The 27,280-nt window shown below is 43.0% G+C and overlaps 1 protein-coding gene and 1 pseudogene across 3 annotated transcripts in view; one reads left to right on the top strand and one right to left on the bottom strand.

Annotated features, from left to right (window-relative positions):
- The window catches only part of LOC147901593 (serine/threonine-protein kinase 12-like), a 120,696-nt gene that overhangs the window by 74,204 nt on the left and 19,212 nt on the right, over positions 1–27,280 (bottom strand). For all 3 annotated transcript variants that reach the window (XM_087374482.1, XM_087374485.1, XM_087374483.1), the window contains exons 5-7: positions 24,209–24,294; positions 2,949–3,069; positions 2,747–2,826 (exon numbers count right to left, since the gene is read on the bottom strand). In XM_087374482.1, the coding sequence (XP_087230608.1) occupies positions 2,747–2,826; positions 2,949–3,069; positions 24,209–24,294 (287 nt within the window). The remainder of the gene's footprint in view (positions 1–2,746; positions 2,827–2,948; positions 3,070–24,208; positions 24,295–27,280) is intronic.
- LOC147901594 (uncharacterized) lies at positions 1,576–2,648 on the top strand (annotated as a pseudogene).

Below are 27,280 nucleotides of genomic sequence, written 5' to 3'. Positions count from 1 at the left end.
TCACACGGTTAGACCTCCTCCAGCTTCACACACTTCGGATTGGGGGGGGGGGACCAAGATTTCCCCACCAAGACCTAGCTCTACTATGACCATTTCTTGAGAGTATCGGAGGATGGCCTCACCATCAGACCCCAGTATCTTGAGGACAGAGGAGTCTCACATGCACTGAGGATTGCCATTGGATAGATGAGAGTCTCCTCCCATCAGCTGAGGATTGAGGTAGGGAGAGCTGCAAGCATACCCAGAGAGCGGCACACTTGTATGCTATGCACGATGGGTCAGGTCGAGACCGAGGAGCACTTTCTTTGTATATGTCCCGCCTACTACGAGATCCGAGGGCGCTACCATTGCCTTTTTCAGGAGGGACACGGGTTTGGCCCACTCTCACGACTAATCCACTTCCAGGATCATGTCTGTATTGGGCTCTACCTAATGGACATGCGGAGACACAAAGAGACACTACTACGACGGATCAGAGAGCGCCAGGATGCGACGACCACGTCACAGGACACTGAGGTAGACCAAGCGCAGAGGCAGGTCACCGACTTCTATGCATTTGAGTCAGCTCCAGGGCACTCGGGAGTAGAGGAGGAGCTAGCTGACATGAGAGATAGATGGGTCAGTAGAGGGAGTCAACACAACACCACTACTGGACGAGGGTCACAGGGATCTCACATGTGACAGGAGAACAGAGCACACACGATTGAAGTTAGACCTATCTCAGCTCTTCTCAGAGGTGACCAACAGAGACGTGGCATTACACTTGACATAGCCCATCGGATCCACAGATCGAGGAGACACGGCCCCCACCACAACACCAGACAACTCGACAAATGCAGATACGTGAGCTCTTTGTGTCACACCAAAGAGCTATCACAGAGCTTGGATGCATGGAGCCAGATCATGTTCTTGGAGCATTAGCCAGAGCGCCTAACATGCCCCACTCATGTTACACACTATTTGGCTTATTTGGCCTGACTTGATATGATGTACTACATTAGTATTTTAGTTTATGTGTTTTCTAGTATTCAACGAGGGCCTTAGCGAGCCCTTCGCCCCAGCCCACTATGGCTTGTATGAGTTTACTTTGTTTCCGCACTTTTGTCCCATAGGCCCGCGAGGCCTCCCGCAGACGTTAATCATAGTTGCATATGAAACGCGTTTCATACTCGTATGAAACCCGTATGAAACGTATAAACGTTTCATACGTATGAAACCCGTTTCATACAGCCCCAATTTTTGGGTAGGGTTCAAAAGGGGGCAAAAAAGCGATTTGACGCATTTCGCCGTACGCCCGTATGCTCCGTCTGTGCAGCCTGTACGCTCCCTCTTGCTCATTCTCGAGGTTTGTGCCCCCAATCATCCCCAATGTGCATTCAATCGTCCTTTCTACAGCCTACCCTTCTTCTTGAATTTGGCGCTGCATCCTTTCATGCAGGCTGAAATCTGCTCTTTCTGATGTTTCTGAAATCTAACGCTCCTCTCTTGATTCATCTGCTCCTCTTGCATGCATGATGTAGGCTGCAAAGCTGCAATTACTTTTGCTGTTCTACATCGCTTTTTGCAAGCAAGAAGATGCCTCAAAAAGGTAGTGCGTTGTGGAGCAATGTCACCTTCAATTCCTTTGGTGCACACTATGATAAAAGTGGCACAGGCAAGTGGACCTGCAACTTTTGTGCTGAGCCGCATCATGGGACATTTCAGAGATTGCAGGCTCACTTTTCTCGAACAAAGGGCTTTGGTATTGGCCCTTGTTCTCGTGTGCCAAAGGAGGTGTATGATGGCTTGAAGGCCTGGAAAGCTAAAATGCTAGGGATTCCAATAGATAGAGTCAGTGCATGGGATGAGCTTGAATTAAATATCTCAGCTATTCCAGCATCAATGAGGGAGGAGAATGACATTTTGCAGATGTCGCAGTCTTCAGGCTCCACGCCCACAGCTAAAAGAAGTGCCCTTCCCTTGTTTAAGCAAGGAGATATGAAGGCAGCCATGCAAAAGGCAGCTATGAAGGAGGCAACTAGAGAGGTAACAAAGTTGTTTGTGCAATGTGCATTGTCTTTCAATATTACTTGAACCGCTCGTTGGAAGTCTACTATGCGAGCTATCTCGCGTATTGGGTGTGAGTGGGAGGGTCCGAGCTATGAGACATTGCGTACAAAAGAGCTTCGCCATGAGAAAGAAGCATTGATGAGAGAGCTAGAGCCTCTGAAGGAAACATGGCAGAAGTATGGTTGCACCTTGCTATGTGATGGCTGGTCAGATGTGAGGAAAAGAAATGTCTACAACATTCTAGTTTCCTCTTGCAAAGGAACTATGTTCCTTTGTGCTATAGATGCATCAGCTTCAGGGACAGTGGTGACAGGTGCATATATATGGTCTCATTTGCGCACAGCTATTCTTGAGATTGGTGTAGCAAATGTGGTGCAGGTGATCACAGATAATGGCTCCAATTGTGTGTCCATGGGAAGGATGCTTGAGGATGAGTTTCCCACTATTGTTTGGACACCATGTGCTTCTCATAGTTTGGATCTTGCCATTGAGAACATGGCAAAGTTGCCTTGGGTTTCTCATATATTTTCTAAAGCTTTGAGCATGGTAAATTTTGTAACCAAAAGACCCAAGGTCTTGAGCATGTTCAGGGAAAATAGTGATCTACTAACTTCAAGAATTATTGGATTCCCCTTTTCACTTTTGGAGCCAAAAAGAGAGAAGAAAAGCTCATTAAAAAGTATGTCTCGTAGCTTACCTTGCAATATCAAGAGCAAAATCTATAGCTTTCAAAGTATTCAGAGAACCGTTCTTTTTTAAATAGGTATACAGATCCCCCTAATTCACAACCAATTACAAAATTAGAAAATGATACTGTTCATAAATGCAGAACATTAGACTTCGATACTATTTCAATCAGCAGATAGTCGTAATGACGCTCAGGCATCTACATGCATTACCTTGGGTAGGTATTCAAAAATGATCATCATTGGGATACTTTGAGTAACAGCACCAAGAAATTGCACAATATTAGGGTGGCGCAGCTTCTGTATGAAAGCCAACTCAGACTTGAATGCAATCCTGTGCAATTGGCAAATCCAGAAAGAGGACTTTTTCAAACCAAGGAGTAATTACATATAAAAGGACTTGAACAATCAGAAACCATCCTTCAATCTTGATAGGATGAACAAGAGAAAATCATTCCTGATATTTGTAAATAAACAAATACTAGCGATGCCAAGAGCTCAACGTTGTGACTAACTTAGAGCTTTCAAGAACCTAAATAAAAGGAGCACAATGGGTCTATCATAGAAGGGATTCCACAATCAAGCCTCAAACTCCTTTATCCACCATCAAGCAAGCTGAAACCTCTCTTGTCAGACATTCACTCACAATGACATCCCAAAACATTGAAAAAGACACAAACATAACAGCAAGAAGGCATGCATTTAAACAACAACTGCATCCACCAGCCACCTCAACACATTGATCAAAATATCCTCTCAAGTTAACAGTGTAATTCTTGCATCCCTAAAGCTCAACAAGAATTGAGCAATGAAAGAGGACAAAAACAGCATTGCATGACGCTAAACCTTGCCTGGTTCTGGCAATTTCTTTCCTCTTGTAATGCACTATGGGGCTTCATCTAATGATTCATCAAAAAACAACCCCCCTAAGGACACATAGGATTTAGCAATAGGAAGACAGATGTGAATGATTAGACCAGAAGGAATACTCCCACTCATGGTGAGAAAACTCTAATGTATGCACAATAGCTATGCACCTTTAATGATTGATCGAATAATCCCAAGCTGCACATGTTATAAATTTGTGTGCATCCTAGTTCCCTTGTTCTCAATTCTTTCATTAACAGTGCAATCTTGTTCCAGTGGTAAACATTATATGTTTATCCATCATATCTATTTATCTATATATCTATATATGTATGTATAAGGAACATTCAACATGCCCAACTCATCCTCTAAAAACACAACATAGTGCAGTTTCAATCTCATGATAGTCACTCATAAGGTTGAAAACCATAAACTCCATCACATATAGTAGGGACTAGCTACTATGACATCCCCACCGATGTCATCAACGCCCAACAATGGGTGTAGACCATAGTATAAACATATGCTCTCACACATACAAATCCACACACCCACACATACTTGAGCATCCATTTATACAAAGTCTTTGTACAGAGTTTCTATCAGCACTCCAGAGGAAGGGCAGACTTAGCCATGACAAAGGCTAGCACTACATACATACATACATACATACATACATACATACATACATACATACATACATACATACATACATATATATATATATATATATATATATATATATGTATATGTGTGGGGTGTGTGAGTGTGTGTGTGTGTGTGTGTGTAGGTGTAGTGTGTGTGTGTAGTGAAGCGCGTCGTTGCGTTGAGCTTGTGAAGGGTACAGTGCGAGGGTCGTTGCGTTGAGCTTGTCAGCGTCTGCTGCTCTCCAGCCCCCGTTGTGACCTTTGTACGGTTACCCGTACAGGTCGTACGGTGTTTTTGGACGCACAAATCCTAGCCTACCTCAGCTTTTCCGTCCAGGCCTGCATCAACTGCTGCTTTACCGTTCCTGTTGTAAATCTCCTAGGTGTGCCTACGTTTGCTTGCGCTGTGTAAATGCAAGCTTGGTGAGGTGTCCGTCGCTCTCCGTTTTGTCCAAGTCAAGAAACCTGAGCGGCCCCGTTCGTACATTTGTACGATTACCGTACAGTGTCCGTGCACTAGTATCTTTCCGTACTTCGTCCATACGCTGTACCTTTCCGTACGTCGTACCTTCCCGTACAGGCCAGTCTTCACGTTCTCAGTCGTACCATCGTACTGTCTTTTTTCTTTCACTGCAGCCCGTACATACCTCCGTACAACTCAGCATCGTCGTACAATCTTGTCCTACCTGCCTTACAGCTATACTCTTCCTCTCTTCTTTTGTGAGCTCCCGGTGGATATTTCTTTGGGACTGGTTTTTTTGGCTTCTTCTACCCTCTTACAGGTACTTCATCCTCAAGCTCCTTTTCTTACCAAGTCATGGCAGAGTATTCATATGAAAAAACATTTCAAAAGGAGCGCTCGGCTCCCTGCAAGAAGCAAAAGCAGGTTGAGGGTCAGCATGACCCGATGCATGACACACTTGAGGCTCAACTAGTATATGATGTAATGCATGAAGGATTTGCAGATACGAGAAAAGACTGGAAAGACTCGGTTCCCTCACTTGGCCTCATGGTTGAGGTTGATGAAATTGTGGATCCAGTCAGAGAGGATGCCAAGAACGCAGTTATATTATTCTTTCCACGCCGGATGCCACCTGCTGCAGAGATAGGCAAGTGGCTGACACGCACATTGGCTGGCTCTTTTGTTCGTAAAGTACACTATGCAGCCAGGGGCTTTTTCGAGGCTATCATGGTGGATGAGATCCACAGACAAATGCTTTTGAAACATTCACCTCTCTTTTTTGGGCAGCAAATGGTGCATGTCTTGCCATGGTCTCCCACAAGGGACTTTCAGGCTTTAATCAGACACAGATGCCCAGTCTGGGTTGAAGTTGTTGATTTCCCCCAATGCATGGCCGCACTTTTGCCTAAAATTGCAGCCTCTTTAGGTAAAGTGGTCTGCCCACCACGGCCAAATGGTAATTCAAACAGATTTTGCATTCTCTGGGATACTGATAATCCCACACCGGACTCTTATTCAATCACGGTGAATAATGTAAACATGGGGAGTGCATTTTATAAACTCAAATGGGGCTTATTTGCAGGGGCCTGTTTTGAATGCAAAAAGTTTGGACACATGGCCTCACAGTGTCCGCTGAACTCACATAAAATGCCTCATGTCACCTTGCTAGTCCACATGCCCACCAAAGATGCTCCTACTCCAATTGCCAACAAAAATAAAAGCAGTAGACAGCAGTCTGGAAGTCCGGATAAAGGCAAAGATTCAGTAGTTATCCATGCGAATCTCACTTCACATTCACCTCCTGCTACTCAATCCTTGCCCAAAGGAAAGCAACCTTCAACTGATGGCTGGCAGAGCCCAAGAAAAGTTATTTCTACTCGAAGAATTCCACCCCCCCACACTTGGAATGGTGCATCTTCTAGCGGAAACACCCCAGAGATCAATACAGGAATTGGGATTACATGGGCTGCAGTAACAGCCAGCAGAACACTCTTCCCTGAAGAAGAGGTTGCTGCTTTGCTGTCTACTTCTCAGGCGACTACTTCTTCTCAGGGGCGAGGCCTCGACCCTGAGATAGAAATGCAAGGTTGACCTTATACTTTTTGCTGCTGTACATAGTTGCTACATTACTATAAATATCTGTATATATGACTGCTCACATCACCTGTTTTACACTCAATGTCTAGGGCATGAGTGACAGTAGGAAATGGAAATCTGTGTGGCTGTACATCAACAGATTTCAGCCTGACATAGTGGCATTACAAGAGCACAACCAACATATTTATGCAGGCAAGACAGGACACTACTATGGGTATGACATTTTCTATGCTGGGGAGCACTCTTTCTCAGGGGTTGTCCTTCTGATCAAACATGAGCTTCAACCAGTCATTGCATTAAATGACAACAAAGGCAGATGGCTTGTTCTTCAATGCATTATTAGAGGAGAGGTGTTTGAATTTGCTTCAGTTTATGCACCTCAGTCATCTCGAGATAGAACTGTAATTTGGGATGCTATGCAACAATACCCGTGGAGATATCATGCCTACATATGTGGGGATTTCAATAATAATCCACAACAGGGAGACAACACTTCCAGCCACGATCATATGTTATCTCCTGAAAGGCATGCATGGTCTCAACTACTTTTGCATTCGAATCTGGTTGACCTTTGGAAGAAATTGCAGCCTCTGTCACCGGACTACACTTTTCAACATAATGCTCTTTCTGCTTATCAGGCAAGACTGGATCGTTGGTATAGTGTCGCTCCCCAACAAAATGGGGATTTCGCATGCAAAATGTGGATTGACTATGCCTTTGTGCATTCAGACCATGCACCACTATGGCTGCGGTTATCTTTTCATAAGATGCCAGAAGATAGATTGCCACAACGGCGACATCTAATCATCAACAATAGTTATTTGCAACATGCTAAATTCAGGGCAAAGGTTACTGAAGCAGCTCGTTGTCTTTTCTCTAGCAGCTATCTTCAAGCTGATGATGCCTGGGTTTCTTTTATTTCTCAAATGCAAATGGTGATTAGAGATTATGGCAAGTCTTACATGAAGACTCTGAGGGAAACCATTGCTCAGGCCAAGTCTACTTGTCAAGACCTCACTGAACTCAGTCATCATCGTTCGTTGTCCATGCAAGAGCAAACCACACTATGTCAGGCCAGACATTGTCTTAAACTAAATGATCACAGGAAACTGGCAAAATGGGAGACTAGAGCAAGACAAAGAGCCTTCACAGATAAAGGTTGCTCCTCCAAAGAATTTTTCAAGAGTTTGCATCAGAGGAGAATCAAAACAGAAATTTGCAGAGTGCTTATGCCCGATGGATCATGGACTACTACACGGTCACAGCTTGCCTCTGTTTGTGTGCATCACTTCTCCCAGCAATTTGGCTCTACAGCTCCTCTCTCGCAACAGGTTTTGCTTGCACGAAATTTACTGTTGCAAAATGTTTCTCCAATAATTTCCCCTACTCAAGCTTTGGAATTGGAGGAACCCTTTACTGAGAGGGAACTGTCAGATGCGATCAAATCATGTGGCACATGGAAATCCCCCGGATGGGATGGTTTAACAGTCGAGTTTTTTCTAGCATACTGGCCTATTTTGAAGCATCCATTACTATATATGGTGAATGCTGCATGGCAACATCAGAAAATGCCAGACACATGGAAGAGAGGTCTTATTAAACTCCTTCCCAAAAAACAAATTTGTGAGTCTTTGGCAGACTGGAGACCTATCACTCTTATGCCCGTAATTTACAAAGTCACTACCAAAATGATTGTTGCTCGGCTAAAGGGGTTTTTACATGATGGGTTGCATCCTACACAATATGGCTTTGTCCAGCGTAGGCATATCACCGATAACATTGCTAATGCTTACATTGGAATTGAATATGCCAAATACACACAGCAGGATGTTTTGTTATTGCAAGTTGATATTGCCAAAGCTTTTGATACAGTTCAGTGGGATTTCATTTCATCGACTATGCAGGCTTTGGGTTTTGGCACAAAAATGCAGCAACTCATCAATTGGCTATATCAAGATAGTGAAGCTGCCTGCATGCTTTCAGGAGATATTTCTCCATCCTGGACTCTTGCTTGCTCTGTCAGACAAGGATGTCCACTGAGTGCTTTACTTTTTGCCATAGCCACCCATCCACTGCTTCAATATCTGGATCACCTCTTGGACACTGACCAGCTGCACGGTTTGGAGATTCTAGGCAGTCGCAGCATGATTGCTCAAGCATATGCTGATGATTCTTCCTTTACTCCAAAAAATACTCGGGCTGATCTGTCCATGATTATGCATGCTCTTTCTACATATGGATTGGCTGCTGGCCTTCAGGTAAATTTTCAAAAATCAAAATTGCTGCCTTTACATGCACAGGACTGGCACAATCTTTTGTGGCCTGGGGAAATTGTCCTTGCTTCTCAATTCATTCGACATCTTGGTTATCCTCTAGGCTGGGGACTCACCCGTTCACAACAAACTGATTGGGTGCTAGTAAAGTTAAGGGCAAAACTTGAATATTGGAAGCTTGCAACTTGGCCATTACATGTTCGTCTGCGAATTACACAATCCATTTTGATAGCATACATACAATTTTATCTGCCTCTCACTATGTTCACTAAGGCAGATTTGGTATCATTTATGTCAGCTATCATGGAAATTTTCTGGCGTTCAAAACATGGCAAGAAAAGTCTCAGATTACTCTCCATGCATCGTCTCTGTTCTCCAAAGATGCACGAGGGTCTGAACATTCTCAATATTCAAATGCACTTGCTTGCTCACAGGGGGAAAATGATGATGCAGTTTCTACAAGGAGATCAGCCTTGGGCTTTTATGATCCGCTCTCTCTTATTACATCTTCATACATCTGCTTTTGGGAATTGGCAGCCTACTCAGTGGGAATTTTTATTTGGCTCTATCCAAGGCAAGATCAGAGGATGCTCTTTTGTCTCTTCTCTGCTTCTTGATTGGAAACATATTCTATCCCACTTGGAATGGAAAGGCAGGGACTCTCTCTCAGGCAACTCTTTGAGGGTAGAGAATCTCTTTTGGTCTAAAGTATTCCATCCACCTTTGGCCATACAAGAACCCCGACGTTCTTATTTTCTCTCCTTCAAAGGCATTTCATCTGTGGCGGATGTACTTCAGGATGATGGCACAATTCTATCTTTTTCTTTGGCTGCTCGCAAATATGGCTTGGGAGCTCATTATCGTCCTTTATGGCATAAAATTTCAGCAATGCTCCAACCGTACTTGCCGGTACCTCATTTAGAAATTCAGCATCGGCTTGAGGATTGGATTTTACGCTCTCCTTCCTCATATGTCCGTCCTTTGAAGCTTTCACATATTACAGTGTCATCACTATATAAAGTGTTATTACCTCTACCTTGGATTTCCAACAGAGCAAATACTGTTTGGCATATGGATCGTCCAATGAAGTGGTGGAGAAAAAGGCTGCGTCTCCTTTGGCATTACAAAGTCCCTCTTCGACAACAGCTTTTCCTATGGCGAGTTCTCCTTGGCATTTTTCCATCTGGATAGTTACTCGCACACAGACATATTGCTTCAGCTGTTTGTCACAGATGCTCGCACTCTACTGAATCAGTGCTTCATATCTTTTGGTCCTGTCCAAACACTTCTGATCTCATTGCTCTCATCAGACAGAGGCTTCGACAGCGATTTCCTACTGTTACTTTTGGCAGATTTTTCTGGTTGTTTGGATTTCATCCCCAGAGACAGGGTTTTGATTTATTTTTTGTATGGGTGCGATATTGGACCCTATGGACTTTATGGATGGATAGAAATCATAGAGTCTTTGGTGATTATGTGCTTTCATTCCCACAAGCTTGCAGGACATTCCCCTTGGGTCTGCATCATCGGCCCATTTGGAGAATACTTACAACTATGTTGCAGCCATTTGTTCCTGTTCCTCCACTGTTTGTACAGGACAGATTGCTAGACTGGAATCTGACTTCCTTATCCCCTGCTACCTGTTCGCTTCCAATGCATAATCTGGCCTCCTCGATGGTTTACAGATTTCTTCTTCCACCGCCATGGATTGATAAGCATGCCAACACTCTTTGGAATTTGGATAGGCCTCTATCTTGGTGGCAATCACGACTGAAGAAAATTTGGAAAGCCAAATTGCCATTGAAACAGCGGCTTTTCTTTTGGAGATGATCACTCATGTTTCTCATTTGCTGCGGCTTCGGTTTCCCTCTACCAGATTTGGGAAACTCTTCTGGATGTTTGGATACTTCTCATCCCACATGTCTCCATTCCTCCTTTTCTTTCACTGGACTCGTTTTTGGGTACTATGGACTATTTGGACACAGAGATTGCATTCTAGGATGGGACAACAGTTTCCACAGTTATATGCTTTCTTCAGAATGTCCCTCAAGCAATCTTTATATGATAGTTATGCTGCGAAGGACTTGGATGTTACTAGCCTTGAAGTGTTTTCTGACTGTTTTTGAGTTCTTCCATTAGGCTCTCTTTTGGAGTCTAATGTCATGTACATTGATCTCATGTTAATAATATAGTCACTGGTTTCACAAAAAAAGTGTGTGTGTGTGTTCATTGTCGTGTTAGAGTGTGTGTGTGTGTGTGTGTGTGTGTGTGTGTGTGTGAGAGGAAGTGAGAGAGTTGGTGTGTCGGAGCTGCTGCTGCCCTGCGCGCATCTGCCTGTGCGTCCTTGTGGGTGCCCATCAGGTCTGCCCGCTCAACCCCAGCGCCCATTAGGAGCCTCCTTCAGCTACGTCGCCCGTTTTTTCCTCTGCCGCTGCTGTCCATCTGATCCAGCCGCCTGTTCTAGTTCCTCTTTTCCTCTGCTGCTGCTGTCCACCTGTTCTAGCCGCTGCTGTCCGCCTCTTCTTGCCGCCTGATTTGCTCCCTTTTGCTGTGTATTACCCTTTCCCTACCTGCGCATATCCCCTGCTGCCCTCTTCCGTCCTGATTTTGGTGTTTTTATTGGCCCCCGGCTGTCTGCTCTCTTCTTCTTTTGCTATATCAGTCCTGCCCTGTTTGCCTCCATGGAGGACCTTATCAAAAGTTATTCTCGGAAGGACTTGTTCCGGGACCCCAAAAGACAGCAAGTTGAATTGCCTACTTCAGCCTCTGAAGATGCTCACTATGTTTTCGATATGCTCAAGGATGAATTCCACCAGAGCCGGAAGGAGTGGGCCAAACCTCCTCCGGCACTTAAGTATAAGTTGAAGCTGCCCTCATTGGTTACTCCTCTCCGGAAATTCTCTCAGCAAGCGGTTATCATTTTTTTCCCTGGGAAGTTACCCTCTGCAAATGATGTGGCTCAGTGGGTTCAGGCTTTGTTGGGAGGTTGCTTTGTTGAAGGAGTATACTTTGCTTCTTGAGGTTTTTATGAAGTGCACTTTTTGGATGCCTCATATCATCAGCAGATATTGGAGATGTCCAGATCACCCAACCCCTCCTTCTATTGCGGTAGAGGTGGAGGATGTTCCCTTGGGCGAAAAATATTTTGACTTGAAATGGGGAGTATTTACCGGTGCTTGTTTTACTTGTCATAAGTTTGGCAATCTAGCTTCATAGTGTCCCGCAGTTCTGCACCAGCTCCCACCCACGGCTATTGCTCCAGAAAATACTACTCCTCCAACTTATGGTCCGGGGCCTAAGGCTATGCCTAGCAAGTTGGGTGATGTGACATCTAAATCTGCTCTTCCCAAGGAGAGTGTGGTCCATGTTTCAGCCAAGCAAAAGGATAAGGGAAAGGGCAAAATTCCAGAATCTACTGCCTCCCCCCAGGGTGCCTGGCAGCAGCCCAAAAAGGTGTTTGCGCTTAAGCCACGACCATTACAATCTCGGCATTGGGATGCCTCTACTTCCACCCCTGGCCAGGCCTCTACCCCTGTTGATAGCCTGACTTCTCGACTGTGGGTTGATGTGCTCAAGAAGGGCATTCATGTATGTGACAATGATGAGGACGATAGAGCTATTGATCCAGGAGGCCAGGTGGATGTCGATGTAATGGCTGATGCCTGACATCTTGTACCTTTACTATGTTTTTCGGTTCGGCTGTATATATCTCTCATGTCTGCTTCAATTACTTGCATTACATACAATGTCCAAGGTCTTTGCAATGTCAACAAGTGGAGACTTTTTTGGCACTATGTATATAGAATGCACCCCGACGTTATTTCCTTACAGGAACATAATCAACACTTCTTGGCTGGCCAGCAAGGCCACTTTGCTGGTTATGACATCTTTTATGCTGGTACAATGCACTTTTCGGGGGTATGCATGCTGGTGAAACATGATATGCAGCCCACGGTTGCTTACAATGACCCCCAAGGTCGATGGATGGTAATCAGATGCATCTGTCATGCCGATCTTTATGAAATAGCATCGGTTTATGCCTCTCAAACTTCTGCGATAAGAGCTCAAACGTGGGCCTCCCTCAAGCAATATCCATGGCTCTCTAATGCTTTTTTGTGTGGGGACTTTAATAACTCGCCTGCCATGCAAGACAACACCACTCATCGATCTCACATGATCCCCACTGAGCTTCGACATTGGGAGGATATGCTTTCTTCCTTGCATGCAGAAGATTTGTGGCTCTCAACAAGGGATGGAGATATGGGTTATACATACCGTCATAATGCTTTCACTCATTACTGGGCTCGACTTGACAGATGGTATTTGTTGCATGCTCAGCAGTATGCTAGTTTTACATGTGCATTATGGGTTGATCATTCCCTCTTGCTATCTGATCACTTTCCAGTATGCTTGACATTATCGATAGCACGGTTGACAGATATGGTGAGAGTGGCTGTCTGCCCCCTCCTCTTACATGCTCAGGAGGATATGGATTTTGCTTGGATCAGTCTTGCACATCGCCTGCAGGCTGTTATTCAAGATTATGGACGGAGTCACATGGAGAACCTCAGGCTTAAGCTGAAATGGGCTCAATCTCACAAGCAACAAATGGATGTACTCAGCTCTTATAGGCAGCTCGCTTCCTCTGAACAGGATTCTTGGGCTTATGCGGTTCATATCATCCATCAAAATGATCTTCGCAAATTAAAGAAGTGGCAAATCCGAGCTCGCATGAAACCCCTTTTGGATAAGGGTTGCTCCTCCAAGGCCTTCTTTAAAAGTTTGCATGCGGATCGACAAAAGGAGGATATTTGCAGGATCAAGCAGGATGATGACACCTGGACCACCTCCAAATCAAAATTGGAATCGCAATGATCTAGTAATTTTCAGCATCTCTTTTCTCCTCAGCCTGATTATTCGATGCAAGTGAATGCAGCTAGGTTTCAATTTCTTATGCATGTTCAGCCTATATTGTCTTTGGAACAGGCTCATGCATTGGAGCAGCCATTTATGCATAATGAACTGGATGATGCTTTGAGTCATTTACGTAAAGGCAGCTCTCCTGGTTGGGATGGATTGACTATTGAATTTTTCCTTGCATTTTGGGATGATCTCAAGGACACTCTTCTTCTTATGATCAATCATGCTTGGGCAAAACAATCTCTTCCTCCTTCTTGGAAGAGATTGTTCTGAATGGATAGGCCTTTATCTTGGTGGCAATCAAAACTCAAGAAAATTTGGAAAGCTAAATTGCCATTGAAACAGAGGCTTTTCTTTTGGAGATGTATAGTGGGAGCTTTTTCCATTGGGGTGAAATTGGAAGCACGTCGTATTGCTTCCTCTTCCTGCCCCCGTTGCTCTCATCATCGTGAGACAGTTTCCCATTTGTTATGGTCTTGCCGGCACTCTCGGATATTGATCACTCATGTTTTTCATTTGCTCCGGCTTTGGTTTCCCTCTATCAGATTCGGGAAACTCTTCTGGATGTTTGGATGCTTCTCATCTCAGATGTCTCCATTCCTCCTTTTCTTTCACTGGGCTCGTTTTTTTAATACTATGGACTATTTGGACACACAGATGGCATTTTAGGATGGGACAACAGTTCCCTCAGGCATATGCTTTCTTCAGAATGTCCCTCAAGCAATCTTTATATGATAGTTATGCTGTGAGGGATTTGGATGCTACTAGCCTTGAAGTGTTTTCTCACTGTTTTTGAGTGCTTCCATTAGGCTCTCTTTTGGAGTCTAATGTCATGTACATTGATTTTATGTTAATTTTATAGTCACTGGTTTCATCCAAAAAAAAAAGTGTGTGTGTGTGTGTGGGTCAGTGTGTGTGTGTGTGTAAATGTATATGTGTGTGTGTGAGTGAGTGCGGCCTCTACTCTCCAACCTCGCCAAGATTCCTTACAGGCTCCCTTTCTGTCCGTACAACTGTACGGTCGCCGTACGATTTCCATACGACCGTACAAACAGCTAGGGTAGGCTCGACTTACCTCTGCGCAGATCCGTACCTGTCTACATCGCCGTTCTCTTTTCTGACGTATGCGTTCCATACGTCCGTACAGCCTCGTCCGTATTTCCGTACAGTGCAGTCCTTTCCGTGCCCCGTCTGCATCTCCGTATAATCCAGCCTTTTCCGTACAGCCCCGTTTGTATTTCCGTACAGTCCAGCCTTGTCCGTACAATCCAGAATCTTTTCCGTACAATTTTGGGTCTTGCTCCTGTGCTTTTCGGTACAGTTCTCTGTCTCGTTTTTTTTCACTCTATACTTCTCCGTACAATCTTTCTTGCCTTGCCGTATTTCAATCATGGCTTCAGGTTCGGATGTTTGTACATATGCTCGAAAAGAAAGACCCGCAGATGCCAAGCGCCGTCCTTCACAGCCTGCATCACAAGATGATGAACTTACTATGGAAGCTCAATACGTGTTTGATACACTTAAGGATGACTTTCAGCAGTCACGACAGGAATAAGGCAAACCAGTCCCAGAGGTCACATACAAATTGAAACTGCCATCCCTCGTGAATCCTCTCATGAAGTTATCTCAAACCGCGGTAATAATTTTTTTTCCAGGAAGAATCCCAGCAGCCAGTGATGTTGCACAGTGGATTAAGTCCATCCTTGGAGGATGCTTTGTAGAGGGAGTATTTTTGGCATCTAGAGGCTTTTATGAGGTGCATTTATCAGATGCTTTGTGCAAGCAGAGGCTACTTGAGCTTTCTCCCCTCTTTTAAGGGAAGCAGATGGTACATGCTATGCCCTGGTCCCCAAACAAGGATTATCAAAGTCTTATATGACATCATTGTCCTGTATGGGTTGAGGTTGTTAACTTCCCGAACTATATGCATGAAGAATTGCCTGGCCTGGCTGCTTCTTTGGGACAGGTCATTTGTCCTCCACGCCCTATGGGAAACCGTAACAAGTTCTGCATTCTCTGGGACACTGATACACCTACCCCTCCTTCTATTGCAGTGGAAGTTGAGGGAGTGCAATTGGGAAAAAAGTATTTTGAATTGAAATGGGGTGTGTTTGCAGGAGCTTGTTTTGCCTACCACAAGTTTGGGCATCTAGCCTCTGAATACCCAATGGTTCTGCATCAGCCCCCTCTCAATGCCTTGCCGCCCCAAACACAGGAAAACAAATCACTTGCTGGAAAAGGAAAAGATAAAGAAAAAGAGAAGATGAAGGAATTTGCGAGAACTGATCAGGATGGTTTTCAACAGCCTAAGAAGGTGGTTGTATTGAAGCAACGCCCCTTTCAATCTCGTCAATGGGATGCTTCTTCTCCCTCACCAGGACAGGCTTCTACTTCAGCTCCTGTCTATCAAAATTGGGTGGGGGTTTTGAAGAAGGGCATCCCCATATGTGATTCTGAAGAAGGGAAGAATGCTATTTCTTTCATGGATCATGAGGGAACGCATCTTGTTCTATACTTATATGTTACTGTATATACCTCTTTCATGCATCAAACACTTAAGTGCTTTACATACAATGTACAGAGCCTCTGCAATGTCTCAAAGTGGAGGCTTTTATGGAATTATGTACATAAAATGCAGCCAGATATTGTTTGTTTGCAAGAGCATAATCAACACTCGGTTGGTCATCATGATTATTTTGGCGGTTATGACATATACTATGCTGGTACCACTACCTACTCAGATGTATGCATAATGGTTAGACATGAGCTGGAGCCTCAGTTAGCCTTCAATGACAGCAGTGGCAAATGGATGGTCATACAATGTAATGTCAATGGTGATATTCTTGAGTTTGCATCAGTCTATGCCTCCCAGACCTCTGCCATGAGGGCTTCTTTATGGGATTCTTTAAGCAAATATCCATGGAGATCTAATGCATTCATCTGTGGAGATTTTAATAATTCCCCTCTGCCAAGAGATAACACCACTTCAAGATCTCATATGCTATCATTGGAAAGACAGAAATGGGATATCATGCTTCTTTCTGTGCAGGCTGAAGATTTATGGCTGCTTCTCCAAGGGTCAGTGCCTGGATATACTTTTCATCATAATGCACTTACTACATACTGGGCAAGGCTTGACAGATGGTATTTGTTTTACCCACAACAATATGCAGATTTTAGCCCTCATCTCCTCGTAGATTTCTCATTGGGCTTGTCAAATCATGCCCCATTATGGATGAATCTGCACCTTGGTATGCCACTGGATGATTTGCCACCCCTTTCCAGTAGATTATTGCATGTTAATCAGGCTTATTTCCGACATCGCTATTTCCAGCAAATGATCAGACTTGCAATTCATCCCTTGCCTTTCATGCCCAGGAGGACATGGATTATGCTTGGGACAGCTTTGTCTCTCGTATACAGAATGTCGTTAGGGAGTATGAAACTAGCATATGACTAAATGGAGGAATGAGGTTAAATGGGCAAAAAGGACAGCACAACAATTGACTGAATTTTCACATTTAAGGCCTCTCTCTGAATCAGAAAATGATTCCCTTTCACATGCTCGGATTAAATTGACTGCTAATGATCAGAGGAAATTGCACAAATGGCAGATTAGAGCAAGAATAAGCCCCTCATGGATAAGGGCTGCTCATCAAAAGCCTTTTTCTAGGGACTGCATGCTACTCGAAAGAAAAACTCATGTCTAAGGGTAAGGAAGCTAGATGGCTCTTGGACGCACTCTTTCTCTGATCTCCAAGATGAATGCCAAAATTATTTCCAGAATTTTTGTTCTCTGCTCCTGGTTCCCCATCAAATCAAATGACTGACGCGAGGACTGAATTCCTCCAATATGTTTCTGAAATAGTGGAAATGGATGATGCTCTTACCTTGGAGAGACCTTTTACTGATACAGAACTTGATAATGCATTGTTCCACCTCAGCAAATACAAGTCCCCTGGCTGGGATGGCCTTACGGTGGAATTTTATATTTCTTTTTGGGATGATTTGAAAGATGTCCTCTTGCAAATGATCAATGTTGCCTCACAAGAAAATCGCTTACCGCACTCTTGGAAGCATGGCATAGTCAAACTTGTGCCCAAAAAACATCTGTGTAACCATATGTCAAATTGGAGGCCTATTACTTTGATGCATGTAGTTTACAAACTCATTGCCAAAATGATTGTGTATAGGCTTCACGAGATATTGAATGCGGGCCTTCATCCTCATCAGTATGGGTTTGTGCCGCGAAGACAAATCCATGACAATATCTCCAATGCATTGACTGCAATTGAATATGCTAAGTACTCGCATCAAGATGTGCTCATATTGCAAGTAGATATTGCTAAGGCATTTGACACTGTTCAATGGGATTTTATCTCTCAAATCATGACAAAGTTGGGCTTTGGTCCAAAGATAGCAAATGCAGTTTACTGGCTTTATTCTGGCTCTACTTCTCAGTGCATTCTTGGGGGTCATCTATCTCGGTCATGGACATTGGGTAGATCAATTAGACAGGGCTGCCCTCTTAGTGCTCTCTTCTTGATCATCTTACAAACACAAGACAGATGACTGGTCTTAAAATCCCTGGGGCTGCATCTTTTTTGGCACAAGCATATGCTGATGATTCCTTCTTTATGCCACAGAATTCTCCCCGGGGAGTTCACATGCTTGGGACCACTCTATCATTGTATGGATTGGCACCGGGATTGCATGTCAATTTTGACAAATCTAAATTGCTTCCCCTGAAACAATGTGACTGGCATTCTATTCTTTGGCCAGGTCAGGTGGTGCATTCCAAAGATGTAGTCAGAGATTTGGGATATCCTATAGGATGGCATATCACCAGGAAGCAACAGTTAAAATGGATCTTTCAAAGACTTCAACATAAACTGGAATACTGAAAAATTTCTACTTGGCCACTTCATGTCAGGCTCAGAAAAGTACAGTCCATTGTAATGTCCTATGTCCAGTTCTTTTTGCCTTTGCTGCATTGGTCCTCCAGAGATATTTCAGCCTTTATGTCTCAAGCTATGGAGATGTTATGGAGGACAAAAACTGCTGTGAAAGCATTGAGACTGATGAAGATGGAAATGGTGTGCTCTCCTAGGATGCATGGTGGACTTAATATCCTCAATATAAGATATCATGTACTTGCAAGGAAGGCGACTATGCTCCATACTTTTTTCCGCCAACGACAGCCATGGACTTGTATGATAGCATCCATGTGTGTCAACATGAGGACTTCTACTTATGGTCATTGGACTTCTGATCATTGGGAGGTTGTCATTGGGAGATTTGTAGGGAAGATACCTCGCTGTCCTTTCTCTAATGCTCTGATACTTGACTGGAAACAAGTACTTTCTAAGGTCAAATGGGCTCCTGATAATTGCTCGGGGACAAACTCAATGAGGAAAGAAAGTATTCATTGGAGTGCCATCTTTGACATTCCACTCGCTTTACAGGAACCTGTTCGGGCATACAATCTCATGAAATTGGGAATTAGATATATACATGATGTGGTAAATAATCAGGGCTATGTCTTATCTTTTCCTCAGGCCACTGCTTCCTATGCATTGGGAATGCACCATAGGTCGATATGGAAGAAAATTGCTGATTTGTTACATCCATCCTGTTCCTCTGCCTGCCTTGACCTCCATCAAAGCCTACAGGCTTCTTCAGCCTGCTCCATGGATTCAGCAATATGCTAATACTCTGTGGCATATCAGGAAGCCCCTCTCATGGTGGCGGAAGAATCTTCGGATATTATGGAAGTGTAAAATGCCTTTGAAACAAAACTTTTTCTTTGGAGATGCATGACAAGCACATTGTCAATGGGAGTCACACTTGCCAAACGTCGCATTGCACCATCCACATGTTTAAGATGTCGGGCTCCTTCAGAGACTGTCCCTCATTTGCTTTGGCGCTGCCCGTGTTCTAGGAACCTCCTCGAGAGAATTTCAGATCATCTTCGGCTCCGTTTCCCGAGTCACAGATTTGAGAAACATTTTTGGCTATTTGGCAGATTTATGAGGTCCTTGTCTCAATACTCACTATTTCTCTCTTGGGTGAGATATTGGACTCTTTGGACAATCTGAAGTGAGCATAATTTGGCATACTTGGGTCGGCAGATTCACAAGTCATATGAATCTTTCTGAGCCTCATTGCGGCAATCCTTATATGATGCCTGCCATGAGGGTGATATAGATGCTTCTTGCATAGAGCTTTTCTTTTTATGTTTCTGATCTTTGGGATACTCTCCATTTTGTAGACTTCCCATCTTGTAAATTTATGAGCATATAAATACAACACTGGATATTACTTTAAAAAAAAGTGTGTGTGTGTGGGTGTGTTTTCCGGGCCTCATTGCGGCAGTCCTTATATGATGCCTTGCATGAGGAAGATTTGGATGTTTCTTGCATTCAGCTTTTCTTTTACTGTTTCTGATGGATAGGGCATTGGCTCTTTTCTCGAGCACTGCCCTGTTGTAAAATGGATGTTTCATAATATAATGTTCTTAGTTTCACCCAAAAAAAAAAAGTGTGTGTATGCTCTCTCGCATCAAATGATCTCCCCATCCTGCTTCTATAGCTTCATCGCTTCGAATGGAAAGCCTTCACTGGTGTGCTTTTTTTTACTCTCCTCTTGCTGTACAACAACCAATCAGAGCTTACAATCTCATGAAGTTGGGCATCCGGTTCATTGATGATGTGGTAGATACTCAGGGGCATATTCTCTCTTTTCCGGTAGCATGCCAAAACTACAATCTTGGGATGCATCATAGACCCATATGGAAAGCTATTGCAGATCTCTTACTCCCTTTGGTTCCGATTCCAACATTGGAAGTAAGAGACAGGCTTCAAGATTGGCATCTTCAGTCTTCAAGTCCAGCATTATCCTCTCAGCCATTGCATCTATTGACTTTCATACAAGCTTATCGATTGATATTACCTTCTCCATGGATTGCTCATCATGTAAATTCTCTTTGGCTCCTCGCAAAGTGATCTCCCCCAGGCCACCTTTGCCTTCTCGGACTTGGAGTTGTGCATCCTCTCATGGGAAAATGCCTGCTGAAAACTCTAGTGTTAGCTTGACCTGGGCTGCTATGACTGCAAATCGGACCTTGTTTCCTGAAGAAGAAGTTGCTGCACTTTTGTCCTCTCCTCGGACTGATGCTTCATCCCAAGACAGAGGCTCAAACATTGAGGTGGAAATGCAGACGTTGTCCCATAACTGTAAATATGCTTGATCATCTGAAGTGTGTTACTCTCAATGTACAGGGAATGTGTGATGGTCGCAAATGGAGACTGGTCTGGATGTATATCAGGCAATTGCAGCCTGATATAGTTGCTTTACAAGAGCATAATCAGCATATGTATGCTGGTCAAATAGGACATTTTGCTGGTTATGATATCTTCTATGTTGGAGAGCACTCCTTTTCTGGTGTGGCTTTTTTGGTAAGGCATGACCTTCAACCTGTTGTGGCTCTCAATGATCGCCATAGTAGATGGATTATTGTTCAATGCCTTGTTCAAGGGAAAAATTTTGAATTTGCATCGGTTTATGCCCCCCAATGTTCTCGTGATACAGCTTTGATCTACGCTGCCATGCATAGCTATCCATGGCGACAACATGCCTTCATTTGTGGTGACTTTAATAATGCCCCTCAATCAAGTGAACAACACCTCAGACCACACCCATATGTTGGCTTCTGAAACACAAGCATGGTCTGATTTTTTGCTTGAGTTGCGCCTGGTTGATCTCTGGAAGGAATTACAGCCCATGCTTCCGGGCTATACCTTTAAGCATAATGCTCAATCTTCTTATCGGGCACGCTTGAACAGATGGTATCAGGTTGATCCAAAGCATTGTGATGCCTTTACTTGTCAAATTTGGGTTGATCATGCTTTCACACATTCACATCATGCTCCTCTTTGGTTAAGGCTTTCCTTACATGAATTTCCCACTGACAGATTGCCTTGCCAAAGGCTTTTGCTGATTAATAATAGTTATCTGGAGCATGCTGACTTTAAAGCCTTAGTCTCTGATGCTATTCAGCCTCTCTCTCATCAGATACACATTGGTTTGGATTATGCCTGACAGGCTTTTGTTACTCGGATGCAATCAGTTATTCGCGATTATAGCAAATCCTATATGCAAGCTACAAGGGAGACTGTAGCACATGCCAAATTTACTTGTCAGAGTTTGACTGAGCTTGCTCATCTTCGCCCTTTGTCTTCAGAGGAAAGCATGCTCTTATGTCAGGCTCAATTCTCTCTTCAATCCAATGAACGTAGAAAGCTTGCTAAATGGGAAACCCGATCCAGACAACGGGCTTTTTTGGATAAAGGCTGCTCGTCCAAGCAATTTTTAAAGAGTTTACACTACAAAAGACAGGCTGCCAATATCTGTCGGATCCGGATGCCTAATGGTTCTTGGTCAACATCTCGTTCAGAGCTTGCTAATTTATGTGTGAAGCACTTCTCCACTCATTTTGGGCATGTGGATACTCTTTCTCCTCAGGTCGTGTCTACACGTCAGCTTCTTTTGCAACATGTTCATCTAATTTTGTTTGATGCTCAGGCTTTGGAACTTGAACATCCCTTCATTGAAAGGGAATTGTCTGATGCACTCAGATCCTGTGGCAGATGGAAATCTCCAGGATGGGATGGTCTCACTGTTGAATTCTTTCTTGCATTCTGGGATCTTCTTAAATTCACCTTGCTGCAAATGGTAAATACAGCATGGCAAAATCAGCAGATGCCTGTGTCATGGAAAAAGGGTCTTCTCAAGCTGATTCCAAAGAAGCAGCTATGTGATTCACTTGGCCAATCATTCACAAGATCATTGCCAAAATGGTGGTTGATCGGATTAAATGTTATTTGCATGATGGGTTGCATCCCTTTTAATATGGCTTTGTTCCACGTCACCATATCACAGATAACATTGCCAAGTGTGTGTGAAGCCTCAACTCTCAATGTAGTAGTGTGGCCAAAATCTCGTGTCTTGCAAGTTTTGAACCCAGCCATTATTATTATAAAGTTACGGGTCTCATTTTTCGCTCTACTCTTTTAGGTGCCTTTCCCTATTTTTCCAACAAGCCCTTGGGGAAACCTTGTTGTATGGACGAGTTAAAATATGTATATGATCCATAGGAATATCTCCTCACCTACCCATTTATTCATTTCAGCAATAAACCTTGGATACTTTTATTTTGGGTTTATTAATATCTTTATCACAGACTATCATATCCAAGTTGTTTACCATTCATCATAGGATGTCCAACTCAAAACTAAAGATCTATTCATTCATACTAAGATCCATGGAATAGTCCCTTGCATTGTAGTTAATCTTATGAGAATTATCAAAAAAGATTCCTCCACAGAATGAAATTGGATCTTTGTACTAAGACCTGGGACACGATATAATCTCCAAACTATAAAGGCCATGTGGTGAACAAAGAATAGGCAAGCCTTTGAAGAGTTAAATCATTGTATAAAGTTAGATCCATAAGTTACAAGGTAGAAGTCTGCCAATGAAATAGCATATAAAGTTCCTAATAGTTTCAATTAAACCTTGGAGCAAATTATCAACGGTAGCTATAAAAGGTTTCAAGTAGAAGATTAAGCCAAGAAATTCAAATCTTCAGAGACTACAACCTCCATGTAATATTCCATTTTCATTCCCATGACACCCTTTTACTTCCAGCCAATAAATATCGAAATTGTAAAGCTGAATTTGTATCCCTTAGTACTTGGCATTCAACTCATATCAAAGTATATATAATAACCCAAAATCTAACAAGCTTTCATTGTGAGGAACCCTTTTGGAATCGGTCCTATGGATGCAATGCTATAGCTACATCCGTCATAAAGTGGCATCCATGTAGCTTGGCTCTTTCAAAAAGAACTCTTTAGAGAAAACACTCTAGGAAAGTGGGTGAGCAGGCAGATGCAGTACCTTACACACAAAAATAAATGGGTGATGCAATTTAAGCCATGCTCTAAAGCCTCAAACAAAGGTTAGGGTGATTTTCAAACTTGACAACCAAAATAATTCGTAACGTTATGACACTGGTCAAGAAACTGCATAGCTGGCACAGACTAGAATCAATGTTCACTTTTTCATGTTTCAAAAGTACACTTTTGAGTTCAAAATGTACTAATGCTAAACAACATTGCTCTTCATTCTGCCCTTCCAGATTCTAGAAAGTAAACCAAGTTACTAAGTGTAAGTTTATCCCAAAAAATCAGTGGCTCTACTACTGTCTTAGAGTGTTACTGCTAACCAACTCAAGAGATACAACTCCAGTCCAAGACCTGGAGTTTAAGCTAATGCAACTAGTTCTTGGAGTGCTACTTAGTCTTGGCATTAGTTTAAGCAACTAAGTTGCTACTTATTCAGTCACAGCTGTGCCTCTACTTGATTGGTTTTCGAATGGACCTTCATATGCTGGCACCTTGTAATGTGCAAACAAGTAATATCGAACAAAAAAGAGAGAGAATTCAAGAGAATACTTCTTTTTTAAAGTAAAGCAGAATGCTGTTTTTTGAAAGATAGATCTGGAAAGTTTCAAGTACTAACGGAGGAGAAAAGAGGGAGTCGTCATTAACATCACAAGATCACAAGATGATGTTTCTACAAACATAAAATAGGTATTTCTTTAGATTACTTAGAGGTTCTCAGCGTAGGCATGGGATTACTTACAGATCTTTCTCAGCATAGACGTAGTTATCTTTAAGAACCTTCACGAACACTTTTATACCCCGCCATGTTGCCACTCGATAGCCTTTCTGCAACCACACAATCCAAACCACCTTGCAATTAATCTAGACAGACAAGCTCACCTAGCATTACTCACCATCTATGCTCTCTTAGACCATACTCATATGTCAGGTACAAAGCAAAGAAGAGAGCAATTCAGCCCTCGACTTCAATCCATATCAGCAAATAATTGGAAGCTCAACTGCCGCCATTATGCACTTCACTAAAAGCACATCACACAATACACTTCGCTCTATCAGCCAGCCGCCTTTACCTATAACTTCTCAACTCAAGGCTCTCTCTCTCTCTCTCTCTCTCTCTCTCTCTCCCCCCCCCCCGTGTGTCAAGCTGCCTCATAATGCCCACAAATTTGCTCCATGGAGAGAAGCACGTGACAACAGCAGCAAATCTTGAACGTGTTCCTAAGACACCAAAACTAATCGGGCCTGCATTCAGCTTAGATCACTCATGGATGGCACATGACAAGAATTGTTCGCCACAAAATGAGTGTGTGTGTGTGTGTGTGTGTGTGTGTGTGACTACCTTCTCTTGTACATCCTCTGAAGAAGCTCTCTCAGACTGCAGTCATCATCTTTTTCCCTGGGAAACTATCTTCGGCTAATGATGTGGGACAATGGGTAAATTCCCTCTTAGGAGGCTACTATGTGGAAGGAGTTTATTTTGCCTCTCGAGGATTTTATGAAGTTCATCTCTTGGATGCCTTGACAAAACAAAAGATGCTTGAAATGTCCCCTTTATTTTTTGGCCGTCAGATGGTGCATATCATGCCTTGGTCTCCTAATACAGACTATCAGAATCTCATCAAGCACCAATGCCTTTTTAGGGTTGAAGTGGTTGATTTCCCAGATTACATGAGAACGGAGCTTCTTGGCTTAGCAATGACATTGGGACAAGTGATCTGTCCCCCTCGTCCCACAGGTAATAAAAATCGCTTTTGCATCTTATAGGATACTGATAGACCAACCCCTCCTTCCTTCTATTGCTATTGAGATTGAGGGTGTTAATTTGGGAAAGAAATATTTCACTTTGAAATATGGAATTGTTGCTGGAGCTTGTTTCTCTTGTCACAAGTTTGGACACCTAGCTTCTGAGTGTCCCTCTATCCTTCATCCTCCTCCTCCAGCTGCCATTCCCCAGCCATCTAATAAAGGAGGTCAGAAGACTTATGTGGAAAAGACAGAAGCCAAAGGGGCAAAGCCTTCAGTTCATACAGAAAGTCAAGTCATTCCAGCTCAAAACAAGGATAAAGGAAAGGGCAAGCAAGTGGAAAAATATTCATCTTCTCATGAGGGTTGGCAGACTGCAAAGAAGACAGTGCCTCTCAAACAAAGACCTCTCCAATCCCGTAATTGGAATGCTTCTGCTCCTTCTCCTGGTCAACCATCTACCTCTTCTAATAGCCCAATCTCAAAGGCATGGGTCAATGCAGTCAAGAAGGGTATTCCGCTTTGTGAAGAAGATGATCTTGTCACGGAATTGGATTCTGAGGGTCAGCAAGACCCTGAGGCAATGGCAGAGGCCTAATGCCTCCTTTTCTTTCTGAGGATTACTCATTTCTTGTACATATTTTCATGCGTGCTTCTCTTAAATGTGTCCTCTACAACCCGAATAAATGGAGACTGTGTGTCAGAAAGAGCATAATCAGCATTCTTTTGCTGGCCAGCATGGGTTCTTTTCAGGATATGATATATTTTATGCAGGCTCTGATCAATTCTCTAGGGTGTGCATTCTAGCCAGACATGATTTGCAGCCTTGTGTAGCATATAATGATCTTTGTGGCCGATAAATGATTATCCAATGCATGATCAATGGAGAGATTTTTGAAATTGGTTCCTTGTATGCCTCTCAAACTTCAGCTTGTAGAACTCGAATGTGGGATTCCATAAAGCAATATCCTTGGTCCACTAATGCTATACTTTGTGGTGATTTCAATAATTTTCCTCACTGGAAGGACAATACCACTCATAAATCCCATATGCTGCCCTCTGAAATTCAGCAATGGGAACATATGATTTCACCACTTCGTACCGCAGATTTATGAACAGCAACTCACCCTTCAATTTTGAGCTTTACATATCATCATAATGCTTTTACAGAGTATTGGGCCAGGCTTGACAAATTGTATCTTATTCATGCTCAGCAATATGATGATTATACATGTCAAATGTGGACTGACTATTCTCAACAACTGTCTGATCACACTCCTCTTTGGCTAAACTTTTCATTTGGTATGCCTCTGGATGATATGTAGAGCTCTCCAGTCAGACACTTACAGGTCAATCAATTATATCTTTCTCATGAAAAATTCCAGCAAATGATTCGATTGGCTTGCAGGCCATTGTTATCACATGCTTGGGAGGACATTGACTTTGCCTGGAACTCTTTTGTGCATCGCATCCAAAATGTCATTAAGGAATATGGAAGATGGTACATGGCAGAAACCAGGCATCATATCCAATGGGCAAAATCACAAAAGCAGTCCTTGGTACAGATTAGCCATCAAAGGTCCCTTTCTACTTCTGAACCGGGTTCATTGTCTTGTGCTTCTTCCATAATTGATGCCAATGATAAATGCAAGCTTTCCAAATGGCAGACAAGGGCTAGAGTTAAGCCTTTGCTAGATAAGGGCTGTTCCTTAAAATCTTTTTTTCGAAATTTACATGCATATAGACAAAGTCAATCTATCATGAGAGTCAGAAAATCTTTATTGATGGTGATGTTACTCCGTTACATGGTTTTCTACAAGCGAACAATCTTACCTTGGAGAATATCTTGCTTGATCCTCCTCCAAGTGACTTGTAATCAGTTTATATTTTCATCAGCAAACTGATGTGGTTTCAAATGACTTGTAATAAGTTGACATTTTCAAAGCAGACTTCTGAGGTTCTTCTCAGAAGCATACTTGTAATCTTTTCAACTTTTGTACTTCATGGTGGGTTTTTTTCCTCTTCTTGAGGTTTCCCACAGAGAAATATATGATTTCACCAAAAACAA

Source organism: Dipteris shenzhenensis, chromosome 5, assembly GCF_047967505.1.
Source record: "Dipteris shenzhenensis isolate YYH24624 ecotype China chromosome 5, Dip_SZ_1.0, whole genome shotgun sequence".
In the NCBI taxonomy this organism is placed as follows: domain Eukaryota; kingdom Viridiplantae; phylum Streptophyta; class Polypodiopsida; order Gleicheniales; family Dipteridaceae; genus Dipteris; species Dipteris shenzhenensis.
The sequence above is the reverse complement of the archived record's forward strand: the minus strand, read 5'-3'. Positions and strand labels throughout refer to the sequence as shown.